A 19,792-nucleotide genomic window follows, 5' to 3' on the forward strand; every position below is an offset into this window, starting at 1 on the left:
TATTAGAAGTGTTAGATAACAACCGTCTTCGGCTATTTGAACCCTGTTGTGTCCACTGCTCTGATTGGTTGGCATTGGCGCTGTTTGTCTCTTGACTTAATTCGCGCCAGTGTGTAAGCCAACCAATCACAGCCTTCAGATATAGTCCCGTGACACTGTTTTTCTTTGTCCTTGTTTGAGCCTACCCCAGGATTTATAAGGCGCCAGCATTCACTACTCCAGGTCTTTGGTTCCTGTCCTTTTCAGGACTAACCCTCTGACCACAGAGTTACTCAGCCATGTTCCAGCAACACCGCCTTAGGTTCCAGTCCTTCTCAGGGCTAACCTCTGACTACAGAGCTACTCAACCAGTTCCAGTTCTGGCGACAGACGACCAGTCCAGCCAACGACGACGCTAACATACACCTGCAACGCAGGACGTCTCCATCACCGTCGCCATCATCTCAACCTATTTCTTTACTACCCACAAGGGGCTAAATACAGAGGGAACAAACAAGGACAGACATAGGTATTAAGTCGATTACATCGACCCCAGTGCGTGACTGGTACTTAATTTATCGACCCCGAAAGGATGAAAGGCAAAGTCTACATCGGCGGAATTTGAACTCAGAACGTGGCGGCAGACGATATACCTATTTCTTTACTACCCACGAGGGGCTAAACACAGAGAGGACAAACAAGGACAGACATAGGTATTAAGTCGATTACATCAACCCCAGTGCGTAACTGGTACTTAATTTAACGACTCCGAAAGGATGAAAGGCAAAGTCGACCTCGGCGGAATTTGAACTCAGAACGTAGCGGCAGACGATATACCTATTTCTTTACTACCCACAAGGGGCTAAACACAGAGGGGACAAACAAGGACAGACATAGGTATTAAGTCGATTACATCGACCCCAGTGCGTAATTGGTACTTAATTTATCGACTCCGAAAGGATAAAAGGCAAAGTCGACCTCGGCGGAATTTGAACTCACAACGTAACGGCAGACGAAATACCGCTAAGCATTTCGCCCGCCGTGCTAACGTTTCTGCCAGCTCGCCGCCATTTCTGCCAGCTCGTCGCCATCATCTCAACCGTCGCCATCACCACCGTCGACTTCACCAATACGTACACAGGTTTGTAATTCTGAAGCTCAGTAGCTACATGGTGTCATGATGTGCAACTAGCTGTGTACACCAGTTTTCTACTGTTATTTCATTTTGCTACGTTTAGCAATCTACACACTGAACGTGTAGTGTAGACATAACCGCAGAAGTTGAAACTATAAAAAGCATTCTCCATAGAGCTGCAGTAGAGCATTCTCTCTTTACTTGTTTCAGTCATTTGACTGCGGCCATGCTGGAGCACCGCCTTTAGTCGAGCAAATCGATCCCGGGACTTATTCTTTGTAAGCCCAGTACTTATTCTATCGGTCTCTTTTGCCGACGAGGACGTAAACACACCAGCATCGGTTGTCAAGCAATGCTAGGGGGACAAACACAGACAAACACACATATATATATATATATACATATATACGACAGGCTTCTTTCAGTTTCCGTCTACCAAATCCACTCACAAGGCATTGGTCGGCCCGGGGCTATAGCAGAAGACACTTGCCCAAGATGCCACGCAGTGGGACTGAACCCGGAACCATGTGGTTGGTTAGCAAGCTACTTACCACACAGCCACTCCTGCGCCTATAGCATTGTGGTGCATCTTTATGCAGGTAATATCACGGTCAGCGACATTGAATATCGAAATAGTGCACTTTTAAAGATAACTATGTGTAAATGACTGGACTGACGATTAATCTAGACCAGGCCTGGCCAACTCGAATTACATTGCGGGTCACTTTAATCACAGAAATTTTTTTGAGCGTCGCTTGTATACTGACAGAATTGAAAGCATTTTGCTTACTCATGCTATTATTACAACAATAAATAAATGACCTTAATAGTTATCGCCAGGCAGTCCAGGAAAATAGGACGAATGCTGTTGATTAGCTCCAAGAGGCCATCGCCTCTAGCTAGCTATGTGTCACACAAACCTCAACGTTAAATATTTTCGTTGCAAAAACAGTATATATATATTTTTTGCTTTTTCTTACAACCTTTAATTTTTGATAAAATTTTAAAAACATTTGTTTAGATAAATCCATTTCAAGAAAGTATCAAGCGGGCTGCATGCGGCCTGCAAGTCTCAGGTTGGCCAGCTCTGATCAAGACCAAATAACAAGCTTTTGAATGTCCGGATTTTTAAGTACAAAATTAACATTAAAGGTTATTAGAGTTACAAAGAAGGCGGCGAACTGCTAGAATCGTTCGTACGACGGACAAATGCTCTGAGGCATTTTTTTAAAAGGCCCATTCACTGTTCACTTCCTGTGCATTATTCTATGTACTGTTCATGAACTTTTGGCTGCTTTTTTCTGATGAGCTGTAGTGCACTTGAGCACTATATACAATAAATTCATAATCAATATCATTATCATCATTATTATGACGGCTTAGTGGTTAGGATGTTGAACTGATGATCGCTAGATCGTGATTTCAATTCCTAGACCAGATGGTGCGTTATGTTCTTGAGCAAAACACTTCATCTCGCATTGCTCTGCGAATGCTTCGACACCCGACGCGTGGTACACGGTGCACCTGTTCAAACATGGGAATGAGAACATCTAAGGTTTGAATATCAAGAGTTCCACCCGCAGTAAACCCTATGTGCTTGATGGCGGCAGTCCTCGTAAACAGTGAGGATAATATAAACCTCCTGCAGGCTATCGTCACAGAGAATACATATTGGACTGGACAAACGCTCAACCTGCTACTGCAGGCAGAGCAGAGGATTTTAGACCAGCCCCCAGAAATAGTAGAAGTAAGGGAGGAAGTCGAGAGAGATTGAGCTAATGTGCGGCACGAACATTTGATCATTAGAAACAAATCGCTTGTGTAGGTCGTTCGGCAAAAGCTGGACTCTCATACATTATCTTCGACGGAAGAATCCATCATTAGACGGCGAGCTGGCAGAAACGTTAGCACGCCGGGCGAAATGCTTAGCGGTATTTCGTCTGCAGTTACGTTGAGAGTTCAAATTCCGCCGAGGTCGACTTTGCCTTTCATCCTTTCGGGGTCGATAAATTAAGTACCAGTTACACACTGGGGTCGATATAATCGACTTAATCCGTTTGTCTGTCCTTGTTTGTCACCCTGTGTTTAGCCCCTTGTGGGTAGTAAAGAAATAGGTATTGCGTTTGCCGTTACGTTCTAGGTTCAAATTCCGCCGAGGTTGACTTTGCCTTTCATCCTTTCGGGGTCGATAAATTAAGTACCAGTTGCGTACTGGGGTCGATCTAATCGACTGGCCGCCTCCCCCAAAAATTCGGGCCTTGTGCCTAGAGTGGTTAATAATTTTGTGGGTGTCTGCCAAGTCAGCTGCCAGACGTCGGAATTTCAATGTACCCATGCCCGTAAAGATCAAGGGCAATATATACAGTAAAAATGAATAAGCAGAACCGTTTGAGTGCCGAATGAGATGTCTTACGGTATTTCTTCCGGTTCTTTGCGCTCTTTGGGCTTGGTCCATGGGATGTGATTTGTTGTCGAGCCTAACACTACGAACCGGTCTTTTGAATGTAACTCTAAGGAATATTTTCCATGTTTTTATTTTTTGCTGTCTGGTGAATAAAGTCTTTATGGTCATTCAAAAAACGAGAACAATTACAAAAAACAAGTGCTAATATTCCATTGAAAAAAGTCTATTGAATAAGAAATTCAATGTAAAGCTCGAAAGAGGAAAAAAATCTAAAGGTTTGAGTGGAATTTTTCGTTAGAGAATTCTTTCTGAAAATTTAGGCCTTTTTCTTTTCCGTCAAATTATTTTACTTTATTTCGTTTTTGGATTTGGTTTGCAAGATTCTTTATATGAGTTCGTGCGTTAAAGCATATTCTGTTGTGTCTGGGGAGAGTCATTTTCTTTTTGTGCCTTATAATGTAACACATCCTAAAATTTTCGTTACGTCTTGCAACCTTTTCAATAGTCAAGGTTGGAAGACGCAACGGATCTTTTCGGTTTGAACAGCAGTTTTATCTAGCGGTGTCATATGAAATTGTCACCCATAATTATGACCCTAGTATCGATCTATTGCATTTCAATCTGTTTTAGGGTTGGGGTTAGGGGTGGGGGGAACGGTATCTTTTTTTCTTCACAAATGTAAATAAACCCAATCTGTTTCTTAAACGAGGGACATATTCATACGGCACAGAATGTTTTTTTTTCAAACCGAAAAGATTCGACGCAACGAAAATTTTAGGATAATAAAAATAAGAAATAAGTGGAAATTTTACCGGTGCGTGTGTTACATTATAAAGCACAAAAAGAAAATGACTCTCCCCAGACACAACAGAATATTTTACTTTAGAATTGCTTACAAATCGTTTTTATTCCAGTTATTGGCATTACTTGTCAAAGGGAAATAACTTGTTATTGTGATACCAGTAATCTCCCTTCATTTATAATTTAGCGGGAAATAATATTACGTACATTTGTGTTCAAAGAACTTGTGTAAGTTGTTTCTCATAATTATTATTTCTTTTTAATTGTAAGTCAAGATAACAAACTCAACCTCTGGTTTCTAACTGGTTAAATAGTTCATCATATTAACAATATAATGATTTGATATCATAGGAACATCGATAACTCTTCTATCTGTCTACACAAAATTGTATTTTCCACTCTTTTTGTATATATACAATTTATATTACTTTCTAACTCTGCTTGTGTACGTGTATACACACACACGTGTGTATATGTGTGTAACGGAGGTAAAGAATACGCACGCCACCTGTTTTCGGCGTAACCCTAATTCTTACCCTAAACACCGGGTGTGCGTATTCTTTACCTTCGCCACGTTACGAAGACAATAAGCACAGAAACAAAACTTCAGGGAAGAGACAACTTTTAACAAATTTGGGCGATCCTTCGGTATAGGTACCGTAAGTACCGGAAGTGGCTTTGTTTACATTTCTGAAGATAACAGAAACCCTTTTCTCCCACCCCTAACTGTAAACCTAACCCTAACACACCCTACCCCCCCCATATATATATTAAAAAAAAACACTTTCTTGAAATGTATCGGGTACTTCCGGTACCTATACCGAAGTTTGCCCAAATTTGTACATATGTTTAGTACTTTGCCGTTGTCATCTTAATAGTAAAACACTGCATACGTATACAATAACTTTGGCAAAAGAGTAAGTTTTTGTAGGAAGCGTAAATTTTAGATAAAATCCAGTCTTTTGACCATGAACAAGTGTGTGTGTGATTTAAATACTAATTTTCTGTCTACCCTGTATAATATCGGCCGTAATAGATATACAATACTGTACATTTTGATTAATACTCTCACACACACAACACACACAACGTATATATATGTTATTCTTTCTGGGAAGAGTCTTTCTCTTTCAGTACCTTAAATGAGTGGAAATCGAACCAGTAAGTGTTAAATAATAAGGCACTAAAAGAGAATGACTTTCCCCAAAGAATCTTGCAAACCAAATACAAAAACGAAATACATACATACACACATACGTACTTGTATGTATACTCTTACTCTCTCTTTTACTTGTTTCAGTCATTTGACTGCGGCCATGCTGGAGCACCACCTTTAGTCGAGCAAATCGACCCCAGGACTTATTCTTTGTAAGCCCAGTACTTATTCTATCGGTCTCTTTTGCCGAACCACAAAGTGACGGCGACGTAAACACACCAGCATCGGTTGTCAAGCAATGCTAGGGGGACAAACACAGACACACAAACATAGACACACACACATATATATATATATATATATATATATATATACAACGGGCTTCTTTCAGTTTCTGTCTACCAAATCAACTCACAAGGCTTTGGTCGGCCCGAGGCTATAGTAGAAGACACTTACCCAAGATGCCATGCAGTGGGACTGAACCTGGAACCATGTGGTTGGTAAGCAAGCTACTTACCACACAGCCACTCCTGTACCTATATGCCACTCCTGCGCCTATATTTTTTCTTTTTTTTTTTTAGGGATGCTGTTTAATGGATTTGTGGGAAGTATGTCCACAGATGGTTTGTATGAACAAAGAAGGCACATTCTACGATGGTTATATCGGTGTCATGAATCAGAATTTCCGCTTGTCTCTCACTCTACCCCCTGATGGTTCTCTCCGGGAAGCTGAGCTAAAGTTTCAGCCTGATCTTTACTATCTTTTAATTGAGCACCAACCATTGATCAAACAGCGCCTAAGCCAGTGCCCAAGTGTTACAGCTTTTCTACAGGAATTGAAGGTATGTTTGAACCATTTTTTTACATGTTACACTAGCTACCTTCATTCATCATCATCTTTAAAGCACACAAAACCATCATGCTGCAGCTAGGACTGGACCTTTATGGTGTTAGGCTAGTTTTGGCGAAATCAAATCCTGAACCTGTTATTGATGTTACAATGAAATTTTGGTGGGGTTTGGCACATAAAAAGCACCATCCGATCGTAGCTGTTGCCAGCCTCGCCTGGCCTCCGTGTCCGGTGGCACGTAAGAAGCACCATCCGATCGTGGCCGTTTGCCAGCCTCGCCTGGCCACTGTGCCGGTGGCACGTAAAAAGCACCATCCGATCGTGGCCGTTTGCCAGCCTCGTCTGGCACCTGTGCCGGTGGCAGGTAAAAAGCACCCACTACACTCATGGAGTGGTTGGCGTTAGGAAGGGCATCCAGCCGTAGAAACATTGCCAGATCAGACTGGGCCTGGTGCAGCCTTCTGGCTTCCCAGACCCCAGTTGCACCGTCCAACCCATGCCAGCATGGAAAGCGGACGCTTAACGATGATGAGGATGATGATGATCACTTTTAGTTAAGGTAGTCACAAGCAGGTTTATTGGGTTGTCCGCAAAGTTCTTGCCGATTTATAGCAGCTTGCCTTTCGACTTATTATAGAACATGGTCGAGTCCATAAAATAGGATTTGACTACACCTCCATTTAGAGCACAGTTTAAGCTATCTTTTCATGGAAGAAGGCTTATGTTCCTATAACCTGTGTTAATTCTGTAACCCTTTAAAATGGAAGATAAGAAAGTTCATTTTCGCTACTTGATGCTTTGGGAACCAGACAAAAATTGCTGCAGCTCGGCTGGGATGTGTTACCCCACCCTCCATATTCACTAGATATTGCTCCTTCGGATTTCCACTTATTCAGGTCTCTGTAGAATAATCTTAATGGTAAAAATTTCAATTCCTTGGATGACGTAAAAAGATACCTTGATGAATTCTTTGCCATGAAACCACCTCAATTCTGGGAAGAGGGTATTTTCAAGTTAAAGGAAAGATGGAGACGCTTTGTGCAACAAAATGGTTCATATTTGGTTGATTAAAAATGTAATGTCAAGTATTTATTGAGCTTTTTCTTTCCTTTAAAAACCGGCACAAACTTTTCGGACAACCTAATAGTATAGAAGTAATAGATGTAAAATCATCTGCTGCAGAATCTTGGACCGGGAGTATTTTTAGTGACTGAATGATTGTGGTAATGAAATGTGCCATCACTTAATGATTCTGGTACAAGCATTATACTGTGCCTATTGAACACAGCTGTACTCAGGAGCAAGTGTGATTTTGGAGCAAAAAAATCATGCTTTTGCTAAAATTTTTTGGGTGCCTCTGTAGTTGTGAATAGACATAGACACATCACATCACCTGATCCTCCTACCTGTGATCCAGCTGAGCATCGAAGAAGTGACAGTCAGAGAGAGAGAGAGAGAGAGAGTGAGAGAGAGAGTGTGAGAGAGAGAGAGAGAGAGAGCTGTACTAGCACTCAGCTGAGATTCATTTACAGCAGAGTAAAGTGGGGCAATCTCTATATATATAAACGGTAAAATGTCTGTGTGTGTGTGTGTGTCCGTGTTCTTTATACAAATCCACAATTTTTCAGTTAGAGGGATCACACTTTCTATGGTCATTCAAAACCGTCCAAGGATGGTCGTGCACATCTTTACATTTCCCCAGTCACCCTGCAAAGCCATTAAAAAATCAATAGAAGTGACAAAATGCCCGAAAGTTGATACGCCAATTGAATGCCAGCTAGTTGTAAGTGATTGGTCGGAGATTTGGACAGTACTTGCATGTATGTGCACACGCACGCAGCTGTATATGCATGCACTAGCATGAATTAAAGGGTCTTTCTTAAAGATACAATACATCACCTAATCCAGGAACTGAGCCCACAACTTTTTTTATCGTGAAGCCATCATCCTTACCACTAGGTCAAATGTGGGCTCTTTGACTTAGTTTTTAAAAAATGCACTATTTAGAGCACTTTGTCAAGGGGCACAACATGCATCACTTTGAATATATTCTGTAGCTGATGACATAAAAGACATCTGTTGTTGGACTCAGTATACACCGGGGTTTTGAACAATGCCGTGTATACAATAAGTAACAATAAACAAAACAAATAATAAAAATTCCCCAAAGGTAGGGAGTTCTTTACAGGGACAACCAAGGAACCCCACACAGTCTGGTTATTCTAACCATCAGATGCACCTCAGTAGGTGCCTCTCTCCTTCTCAGCTCCTCCAGTTTACAAACCAAAGTTGAGAGTCGGCCCATTCTCGCAGGCCATCCTCACCACATTCACCCAGCTTTCAATAAATTTAACGAGAGGCAGAAATTCTCTCTCTTCTCTCAATTTGCTTTTAAAGTGGAACTTGAAAAAGTCGATGAGGGCTTGGCTGAAGAGATTTGATGTACCAAGTCTACTAGCTTAAGCGGATCTTTTCGGTTTGAACAGCAGTTTTTAACATAATTTCTAGGTAACTAAAAAATTTTAAACTTCGTATACTGGTAAAATGTGTTTATAAAACATCTTTTTCTCTTGGCTTTATTGAGAAAATTCTATAGTTTGTAAGATATTTGTTGTTTTTTTTCTTCAATTTCTGCAATTTCAACCAATCACTGATGTCTGTTCAGGTAAAAAAACATTCCGTGCTGTATGAATATGTCCCTCGTTTAAGAAACAGATTGGGTTTATTTACATATGTGAAGAAAAAAGATACCCTTCCCCTACACCTAACCCTAACCCTAAAACAGATTGAAATGCAATAGATCGGTACTAGGGTCATAATTATGGGTGACAATTTCATATGACACCGCTAGAAAAAACTGCTGTTCAAACCGAAAAGAAATGCTTAAGCCTACAAATTTATGTGAATGATCTTGAGATAAATGAATTTATAATAGAAAGAATTTAATTGGAAATTGTTTTTTTCTTGCAGGTTCTTCTTGAAAAAGTTGTTGAAAAACCTAACAGATCATCAGAACAGTTTTTTCGAGTACCGAATCGATTGCTTAATGAGTTGAAGCAACTAGGCTGGGATAAATTGGTCTATATTGGTCCTGCTTTCAAAAAACTGCATCTCAGCAAGGAAGACGATGAAGGGCGCACTCATATATTGAAGATACAACTTCATGCTGAACACCCTCGGGTACAACCTACCTGTGTTACTGACCTTCCAAAAATGTTTAAATACACCTGGAATCCAAATAGTAAACTGATTGATCTTTATACCCAGTTTGAAAGAGTGATCCAATCTTATCAGATGTTCTGGGATGCCATGGAAGAAATCGACAAAAAAACATGGGTTTTGGAACCCGAGAAGCCTACATATAGCGCTACGTTTCGAAGAATAGCTCTAAGTCCAAATTCATCTCTCCAGGTAATATTTGATCCTGACGAACCCCAGAACTTCGTCCAGTGTCAGTTCATTGGTGCCGAGAGTGTGGTCGATCCACTTAAGCAAAATCTAAACACGAATCTCCAGAAATGGGACATGGGCATAAATGTTCTTCAGAATCTTGAGAATTTACTGGAGATCGAGTTTCCTTCTCCGGCTTTCACGAAGAAGGAAGAATTTCTTGGGGAATGTGGTATTTGCTATTCTTATCGACTTGGCATGGAACTGCCAAGCAAAGTGTGTGAAAGCGCCCAGTGTGGTCAACCTTATCACCAGTCGTGCCTCTATGAATGGTTAAAAACTCTGCCATCTAGTCGTTATAGTTATAACATGGTGTTTGGGGAATGCCCAATATGCATGAAACCTTTAACAGTTACTGTTACTACATCTGCAGATTAAACTGTTTGTAATTACAGTAACATGAATGTTTATCATTATCCCTATGATGTTATTGTTGGAATTTATTTTCTAAATAGGCATAGGAGAGGCTGTGTGGTAAGCAGCTTGCTTATCAACCACATGGTTCCGGGTTCAGTCCCACTGCGTGGCACCTTGGGCAAGTGTCTTCTACTATAGCCCCGGGCCGACCAAAGCCTTGTGAGTAGATTTGGTAGACGGAAATTGAAAGAAGCCCGTCATATGTATGTGTGTGTGTGTATGTTCCCCCAACATCACTTGAGAACCAATGCTGGTGTGTTTACATCCCCGTAACTTAGCAGTTCGGCAAAAGAGACCGATAGAATAAGTACTAGGCTTACAAAGAATAAGTCTTGGGGTCGATTTGCTCGACTAAAGGCGGTGCTCCAGCATGGCCACAGTCAAATGACTGAAACAAGTAAAAAAGAGCTTCTCAGTAGTTATCATAAATCCTTTCAAATACTTTAATTTAGCGATTATTTATATATAATCGCATCTGTTTTCCATGGTGGCATGGGTTGGATGGTTTGACAGAACCCAGCTTGCTGTAGGGCTGTGCTGAGCTCTAGTGTCAGCTTTTGGCATAATTTCTTTGGCTGGATGCCCTTCCCAATGCCAACCCCATTACAGTGTGTTCCAGGTACTTTTTCATATGACTGGCACTCGAAAAGTCACCAAGTAACTCACAAGTCAAGTAAAGAATGGGAAAACAGGAAAAAACAGAAAAAGAAAGCCCCCTCTAAATAAGAGGGAGGAGTATTTGAAAGGTGGGGAGGTGGCTTTATGCCAGCTGTTAGGAGGTCGAAGTGTGATAGAAGTACAAGAAGGTGGTGAGCTGGCAGAAACGTTAGCACGCCTGGCGAAATGCTTAATGCTATTTTGTCTGTCTTTATGTTCTGAGTTCAAATTCTGCTGAGGTCGACTTTGCCTGTCATCCTTTTGGGGTCGATAAATTAAGTACCAGTTACGCACTGGGGTTGATGTAATTGACTTAATCCCTTTGTCTGTCGTTGTTTTTTTCCCTCTATGTTTGGCCCCTTATGGGCAATACAGAAATAAGAGGTACAAGCGGTTGTCTTGTTATAGGAAAGAGACACATGGCTACCCCATAAAAGAAGGGGTGGGAGTAGCTAGGGAGAAGATAGGAATGGTGGTGATACAAGATACAAGAAGCTTTGCTGCTGTTAACCAATGAACTGTGAAGTAAGTGTGGAAGCTGTTGTCAGTCAGGCAGACTGGGTCAAAGAGTTGTTATATATATATATATATATATATATATATATATATGTTCCTGAAGGGCATATCATAATGGTTGTGTTAGGTGGATACATGACCAAATGGCTCAGAAGGACCTTTCACTGATTGATATATATATATATGTATATATATATATATACCTCTATACCACTATTACTACAATATATCACTGTCACAATATACCACTTTTATACTATACCACTGTGGAGGTGCATGGCCTAGTGGTTAGAGCAGTGGACTCGCGGCCGAGGGATCGCGGGTTTGAATCTCAGACCGGGTGGTGTGTGTATTTATGAGTGAAACACCTAAGCTCCACGTGGCTCCGGCAGAAGGTAATGGCAAACTTCTGACTCTTTCACCACAACTTTCTCTCACTCTTTCCTCCTGCATCTTGCAGCTCACCTGTGACAGACCGTCGTCCTGTCCAGGTTGGAAACCTATACACCAAGGAAACCGGGAAACCGGCCCTTATAAGCCAGGCATGGCTCGCGAAGGAACAAACAATACTATACCACTGCCATTACAATATACCACTACTTTTACACTATACTGTTAAAACAATACACCAGTTATATACCAATAACACCACTATAGCCACAACACACCATTGCTGTTCAGGAATTTGGACCTGGAGATCTCCATTTCCAGCGACTTCGAGGGCCACCTCCCAGTGGTGTTGGGTGTCAACGAAGAGCTCTTGACTACAAAAAAAACAACCAAAGTTTTTTTTTTTCCCAAGGTCTGGGGTCTCCTGCCTCTAAGCCCTAGACTATCACCTAATCACCCTTACCCATCTTGTTGCTTAACAACACACACCATTGCTGCTACATTATATCACTTTTATCACAATATCTGGCACTACCTCAGTATATTACTGTTACTACAATAATATACCAGTGTTACTATATATCATTTTGACCACACTTCATTGAACACTACCATTATGACAATATCCCACTGTTACTAAACTATACCAGTATACCATTGTTCTTTCAATAAACCATTGCTAACTACAATATACCATGGCTGTTATGCTATACTACTGTTGTTCTTTTAGCAATTGTCTTTTTTTAACCCTTCAGCATTCAGATTACTCTGTTGAAAGTAATGCTTGCTAATTTCACATTGTTTTGAGTTTATCGTACATTATCTTGCAGCTCTGTGAATGTTTATTTTTAAAATAACATTGTTGGGTAGGTGTGAGAGGTCTGATCTGGTCAGTTTGATCATAGAACAAGTAGAATATTTGGACCTGATATGGCTGGTTTGAATACTAAAGGATTAAGCAGTTTTTTGAGATTTCTTAAAACAAAAAGAAATTTATAATAGTTGTATACTGTCAACTTAACGTGACAGTAGGGGATTACACCACCGCTGTTTAGCCCTAGGAAGCATCAAACGCTTCCTGTCGGCTTCAACACACTTACTGTGTCCTTATATATATTTAGTGGAGGCGCAATGGCCCAGTGGTTAGGGCAGCGGACTCGCGGTCGTAGGATCGCGGTTTCGATTCCCAGACCGGGCGTTGTGAGTGTTTATTGAGTGAAAACACCTAAAACTCCACGAGGCTCTGGCAGGGATGGTGGTGATCCCTGCTGTACTCTTTCACCACAACTTTCTCTCACTCTTACTTCCTGTTTCTGTTGTACCTGTATTTCAAAGGGCCGGCCTTGTCACTCTCTGTGTCACGCTGAATATCCCCGAGAACTACGTTAAGGGTACACGTGTCTGTGGAGTGCTCAGCCACTTACACGTTAATTTCACGAGCAGGCTGTTCCGTTGATTCGGATCAACCGGAACCCTCATCGTCGTAACCGACGGAGTGCTTCCAATACACTTCTTTCATATCTTCGCCGATGAAGGTTTTTCGGACAATATATATATTTACGAAGGGGAAACAAATACCCCCAACAGCTAGTCTCCTCTTCGTAAGAGTGTCGAAGCGACAGGAAGCGTTCAATGCTTCCTAGGGCTAAACAGTGGTGGTGTAATCCCCCTACTGTCACGTTAAATTGACAGTATACAACTATTATATCGCCCCACCACCGTACATATCTCTATGAGATATTTAGAAATTTAATATTTCTGAAAAAGAAATTTCATATTCGTTTACTAAATATTGTTGTACACCTATTGCACTATTATTTTTTCTCGTGTCAAACGCTTTAGTTTGACCAGAATAAGTACCAGTTGAGGTGATCGATTTACCCTGTTCCTCAAACCTTTCTGGCCTTGTACCAAAATTTGAAACCAATGTTTGCACCCACTAAGGCGACAAGCTGGGAGAAAATGCTTAGTGGCATTTTGTCTATCTTTACCTTCTGAGTTCAAATTCCTCTGAGGTCGACTTGCCATTCATCCTTTTGGGGTCGATAAAATAAGTACCAGTTGAGCACTGGTAATCGACTTGCCTCTCCCTTAAAATTGCTGGGATCTTTTTGGTTTGAACGGCAGTTTTTTAAAAATAATTTCCACGTAACTAAACACTTTTAAACTTTGTATACTGGTAGAACGAGGGACATATTCATACGGCACAGAATGTTTTTTTTACCTCAATAGACGTCAGTGATAGGTTGAAATTGCAGAAATTGAAGAAAAAAAACAACAAATATCTTACAAACTATAGAATTTTCTCAAGAAAGCCAAGAGAAAAAGATGTTTTATAAACACATTCTACCAGTATACGGAGTTTACAATTTTTTAGTTACCTAGAAATTATGTTAAAAACTGCCGTTCAAACCGAAAAGATCCAAAACTTTTTTTCATCAAAATAGCAGTAAACGATTAATCGAGCAAGATCACGAAGTCAGTCATTCCCCCATAAATATTAATGAGCAAATCAAAAGGAATGTAAAATGTTCAATTGTGGTGCTGCCAGTATGGTACGTAACTCTACTTTTGCCAATCCAAGTTATTTCCCTTTATCGTAACTCTTCCGAAAAATTGCTTAGCATTATTTCTTTCGGGTACTTTTATATTCTGAGTTCGAGGCTTTACATTTTGAGTTCAAGTGTCGCCGTGATCGATTTTGCCTTTCATCCTTTCGGTGTCGATTAAAGAAGTACCAGTTACACACTGAGATCGATATAATCGACTTAATCCGTTTGTTTGTTCTTGTTTGTCCTGTCTGTGTTTAGCTCCTTGTGGGTAGTAAAGAAATAGGTATTTCTTTCGGGGCTTTTATATTCTGCACTGGGGTCGATGTAATCGACTTAATCCGTTTGTCTGTCCTTGTTTGTCCCCCCTGTGTTTAGGTATTTCTTTCGGGGCTTTTATATTCTGATTTCGAGGCTTTACATTCTGAGTTTAAGTGTCGTCGTAGTCGATTTTGCCTTTCATCCTTTCGAGGTGGATTAAATAAGTACGATTTAAGTATTGGGGTCGATGTAATGGACTAAAACCCTCGCTGGCCTTGTGCCAAAATTAGAAAGCGCTATCACTTATGTGTAAAGAATAATGAACAAGATGTCATTTTCATACGTATGGAATTAGTCTAACTGTCTGTCTCTCTCATAAACTCTTATCATCAGCAGTTTTATGAAGGAAAAGTGAGAGCAGACGACAATGAATTAATGAATAAATGAATAACAATGACATTGGTCGTTTCAATGCTCGTTTCAAGCTATTGTTAAGTCACTCTTAAGCAGAACTAAATACGTTATTAATAAATACTAGCAGTGTTGCTCGGGTTTGTTTTCTTTTTAACCCTTTAGAAAACGGAATTTTTGAAAAGTAAAAAATTCGCATTATGTAGCTTGTTATTCTCTTTAAGTGAACATTTTTCTAGTTAAAATACACCGAAAAATAGCGATACAGCAGTCAAAAATTCGTAAAAAATAGGGATTTTCATAGAAAAAAAGCACCATTTTGATGTAAATCATTTTTGGTGTTAACATGGTCCGATTTGAATTTTTCTTCTACGGAAGGAAGAGCAAGCCTTCTTCTATCATACTCTCAATTTTGGTCAACTTGCGCCGCAGGGTCTCGGAGGAGATAGTGCTAGTTGAAGGCTACCAAACCTGCCACATAGACAACTGCAGCTATATATATAGAGAGATTTTAGTGAAGAGGAAACGTAGTTTTCACAACTCTTCACAAGACCTCCGACACTGGTAGGGAGTATGGAAAGGACGTATCTTCGAGCTGGAGACATGGGCCGTATGCTTGCGACAGAGTGGATTCTGTTAATAACACCTAAGTATAGTGTTGAGGTGGGCAGTAGATTACGAGACCAAATGTCCAGGAAAACTGACAAAAAGGGCCTTGTTTCATCCGGACAATGCTCCAGCACACAAGTCCTTGGTTTCAATGGCTGCTATGTGTGACTATGGTTTTGAACTCGTTGATCAGCATCCCTTTTTCTCCTGATTTGGCCTCCTCTGATTATCATATGTTCCCCAACATGTAAATACACTTGGCTGGGAACCAGTATCGCAGTGATGGTGACGTCATATCTGCTGTTGAGATTTTTGACCAACAGGATGAAGGCTTTTTCACTAATGGGATCCAAGCACTCTTAACATCGATGGAAGAAGTGTGTGAATCGCAAAGGAGACTATGTTGAAAAAAAAAACCTCATTTGGCCAGATTTCATGAGACTATCTTTGGCAGCTATGAACTTTTCAGCCGACTCTCGTAAGTCTCCATTTTAGGTCACAGTGGAGTCAGAAATTAGGGTAATGCAAAGGACCTGAAAAAATATTTCAAGACATTTTTTAAAACCAATCTCTAAAGAATGAGCAGCAAGGTTGAGCGACGCCTGATTTGATCTGAGAGTTCCATGCACCTAGTGTCTTATACATTCGTACTTTCTTTATTTTATTATAACCTACGTTGTATTACTTGTTTCTTACATATGTTCAGTGGTTAGGGCATCGGTCTCACGATCATGCAGTATTGAGTTCGATTCCCGGACCGGGTTGTGTGTTGTGTTCTTGAACAAGACACTTTATTTCACGTTGCTCTAGTTCACTCAACTGTAGAAACGTGTCGCGACGTCACTGGTACCAAGCTATATTAGCCTTTGCCTTTCCCTTGGATAACATCGGTGGCATAGAAAGAGGAGGCTGGTATACATGGGAAACTGCTGGTCTTCCATAAACAGCCTTGCTCGGACTTGTTCCTCGGAGAGGAACTTTCTAGGTGCGATCTCATTGTCATTCATGACTGAAGGGTGTCTTTACCTTTTCTTACATACGCACAAGGTTAGAAATTGATGAACAGATGGTTAAGCAGAAGTCATTTATATAGACTCCAGTACTTCTATAATACTTTATTTTATCAGAATCAACCATAAAACCAGTGGACCTCACTCCTACACTATTCTGCAACCAGTTACTTGTTTTTTTCTTCCCTCATATACGGTCATTGGTCGAAATCGCACGGTCTGGTGGTCAGAGTGCTGCGCTCATGATCGAGAGATCGTGGTTTCAATTCCTTGATCGGGTAGTGTGTCGTGTTCTTGAGCAAAACACTTCATCTCATGTTGCTTTGACATGTGGTGCACCGTGCACCTATTCTGGCAACATTGATTTGATGGAAAAAGTGAGTTAACGCACAGCACATAAATTTGATCCCTATAAACAAATCATTTGTGCCGGTCGTTCAGGAAGAAGTCGTAGAACCGTAGTTCTCAGACTACGAGAGACTGCAATCACACGATAATTGAATCTCTTCATTTCAATATCAATGAATCCTATTGGTATGCTACCCTGAAATCATTTGAGTTACATCATCACTAAGTTCTGTTACATCGCCATCATGTCCCTCTATTACATCATATTGAGATCTATATATCTCCTATCTCGCTTACATTATCAGTGAGTCCTCCTGTTACAACAATCTCTCTCTCTCTCTTTCTATCTCTCTCTCTCTCTCTCTCTCTCTCTCTCTCTCCCTCTCTGTCAAATCATCTTGAAATAATTGATACATTTTGTTACGTGATCGGTAATTTTCTCCGCTAAATAAGACATTAGCATGTCCTCTGTTATATTGAAATCAGAGCCCCACTGCCACCCCACATTGCATATATATATTAAATCTCTCTTTTACGCCACCTTGTCCCTCTGTCACACCTTTTTTGAGCCCCTCTGTTACACCATATTGTGATCTTTGAGGATCTTTGGTTCCGTTTGTTACATCATATCTAAATATTGGTTTCAAATTTTATTACAAGGCCAAAAGGTTTGTGGGAGGGGCTAACTTTATTACATCGATCCCAGTGTTCAGCTGGTACTTATTTTGCCGACCATTAAAGGATAAAAGACAAACTCAACAACGGCGGAATTTGAACTCAGAACGCAAAGATGGACAAAATGCCACTAAGCATTTTGCCCGGTGTGCAAACGATTCTGATAGATTGCCGTCTTATTGATATTTGTCATTATTGGCAACAGTTCTGCTGCTGTGTCGGGAAATTGCTCAACCAGGACTGCAGATGGAATCTCAGATTTCCTTTTCCTGAGTTGATGTGGAGTTTAGATAATTTCAACACGGATGGGCCGTTGGCTGTACAGTGAAATCTTTTGCGATCGGTATTGCAGCCTCGGCGCTCTCTGTTGCAATGCTGGTTCTCTTATGAGAGAATCGACGAGATTCTTTCTCTTGGAAGCTTTTTGGTCAAACGTTTATCACACGTTTCTATTACCGTCGTTTTCACCTTATCTGTTAAAAGCATCTCGCATCATCAAGTATGGTATCGTTTCTTTTTGTTAGCTCTTCAGTAATTGATAGTGCATGCCTTCTCTGTACTTTTGTTTGCCTGGTGTTGTCTTAGGTTTTAAGAACTCAGAAGAGTAAGTAAAAACCGAGTGCTCGTTCGCAAATCAGATTATTATTTTACTATAACCATCAACGTATCATACTTATTGTACATACATTGTTGATTGGCCTGTTACTGTGGTTGTTGCCCTGATATAACATCTATTATGGATATACTGTGTTAAAATCAATGAATATTAGAGCAAGGCAAAGATTCATCCGGTAGCGACCAACGAGAACACCAGATGTATTTCGACCATTTTGAGAATTTTTAATGGCACAAACTCGCAGCCAGGTACGAACACGGACAAGAGATCGTCGTCTCTAATGTGGAAAAAATAAATAAGACATTCACTGATGTTGCGAGTAGTCGTTCGGTTGAATAGAAATTCATATATGCAATTAAATTAGAATAGTTATTTTTGTATCACAGGCGCAGACATGTGTGTGTGTGTGTGGTTAAGAAACTAGCTTTGCGATCCCGTGGTTTCAGGTTCAGTTCCGCTTCGGGTAAGTCTTTTCTACTATAGTCTCGGGCCGACAAATGCGTTGTGAGCAAAACTGGTAGACGTAGAAAGTGTATAGAAACCTACCATGTGTATGTGTGTGTGTGTGTGTGTGTGTGCGCGCGCGCGCGCGTGTCTGTGTTACTTTACATCCAGTAACTTAGCGGTGTGGCAAAAGGGGCCGAGAAAAAAGGTAACGAAACTATAAAAAAAAAAGTGTACTGGAGTCAATTTGCTTCGACTGAAAACCCTTCAAGGCCGTGCTCCAGCATGGCCGTAGCCTAATTACTGAAACAAATAAACAATGAAATAGAATCGATATACCCTAAAAATGTGTTTTTGTTGTTGAATCTATTTACTGGAGATTCTTCTCAACAGTTAACAGCGACAAATATACCCCAACCCTTATAGACCAAACTATATCAAAGTTAACGACGAATCTTCCGTTATTGTAGAAAACAATGTTACGAAGCGACAAAACAGAGTAACAACTAATATACTCACACACACACAAGAAAAAAAAAAGCGATAAATTTTTAATGGACGCCATTTTGAATCGATCGCATTTATTATTATTATCCATGTCTCTTTTGAGTGTAGCAATCTTGTAACAGTCATCAAAGCCTTACATCATCAGTTCACTGAATCACGTTACCGTATTTAATAGAACATTATTTTTAGATTGATTGGCTGTATTTACTTTTCTTCTCATGCTCAGCCAGTGGGCAGCGATGCGTGAACTGCGCAGACATTGAGAAATGACAACGTCGGTCTGTATGTTATCACAGCTTCTTAGTGCTAGTAATGGCCAGTGTTAACAGAGGTAGGGATGGTAGCGATGATATTAATGGTGTTGTTGTTGGTGTTGGTGGTAGTGATGATAACGATACTGGTGGTGTCTCAACATTGCTGTTTCACAGACTGAATCGTATAACATCGTAACGTACACCAAAGTTCAACGAAATTACCTCAGTTACCACTGCTGCTGCAGCTGCAGCTGCTACTACTACTGCTGCTGCAGCTACTACTACTACTGCCGCTACTACAACCACCACCAGAACCACCATGACCGCCATCACAACCACCATGACCACCACCA

The 19,792-nt window shown here is 40.6% G+C and overlaps 1 protein-coding gene across 1 annotated transcript; it reads left to right on the plus strand.

The window, feature by feature from the left end:
- The first annotated feature begins 4,415 nt into the window (after positions 1–4,415).
- On the plus strand, positions 4,416–10,903 carry LOC115229943 (E3 ubiquitin-protein ligase FANCL-like). The gene is made up of 4 exons (XM_029800198.2): positions 4,416–4,547; positions 6,057–6,317; positions 9,296–10,230; positions 10,601–10,903. Exons 2-3 carry the CDS (start codon positions 6,069–6,071, stop codon positions 10,151–10,153), a joined length of 1,107 nt encoding a protein of 368 aa, XP_029656058.1. The 5' UTR covers positions 4,416–4,547; positions 6,057–6,068; the 3' UTR covers positions 10,154–10,230; positions 10,601–10,903.
- The last annotated feature ends 8,889 nt before the right edge of the window (positions 10,904–19,792 follow it).

This window comes from Octopus sinensis, unplaced genomic scaffold, assembly GCF_006345805.1.
Source record: "Octopus sinensis unplaced genomic scaffold, ASM634580v1 Contig13934, whole genome shotgun sequence".
Classification (NCBI taxonomy): Eukaryota; Metazoa; Mollusca; class Cephalopoda; order Octopoda; family Octopodidae; genus Octopus; species Octopus sinensis.

Coding starts and splice junctions, on each gene's coding strand:
- LOC115229943 (XM_029800198.2), top strand. CDS start 6,069: ATGGATTTGTGGGAAGTATGTCCACAGATGGTTTGTATGAACAAAGAA. Junction 6,318..9,295: donor CTTTTCTACAGGAATTGAAG/GTATGTTTGAAC, acceptor TTTTTCTTGCAG/GTTCTTCTTGAAAAAGTTGT.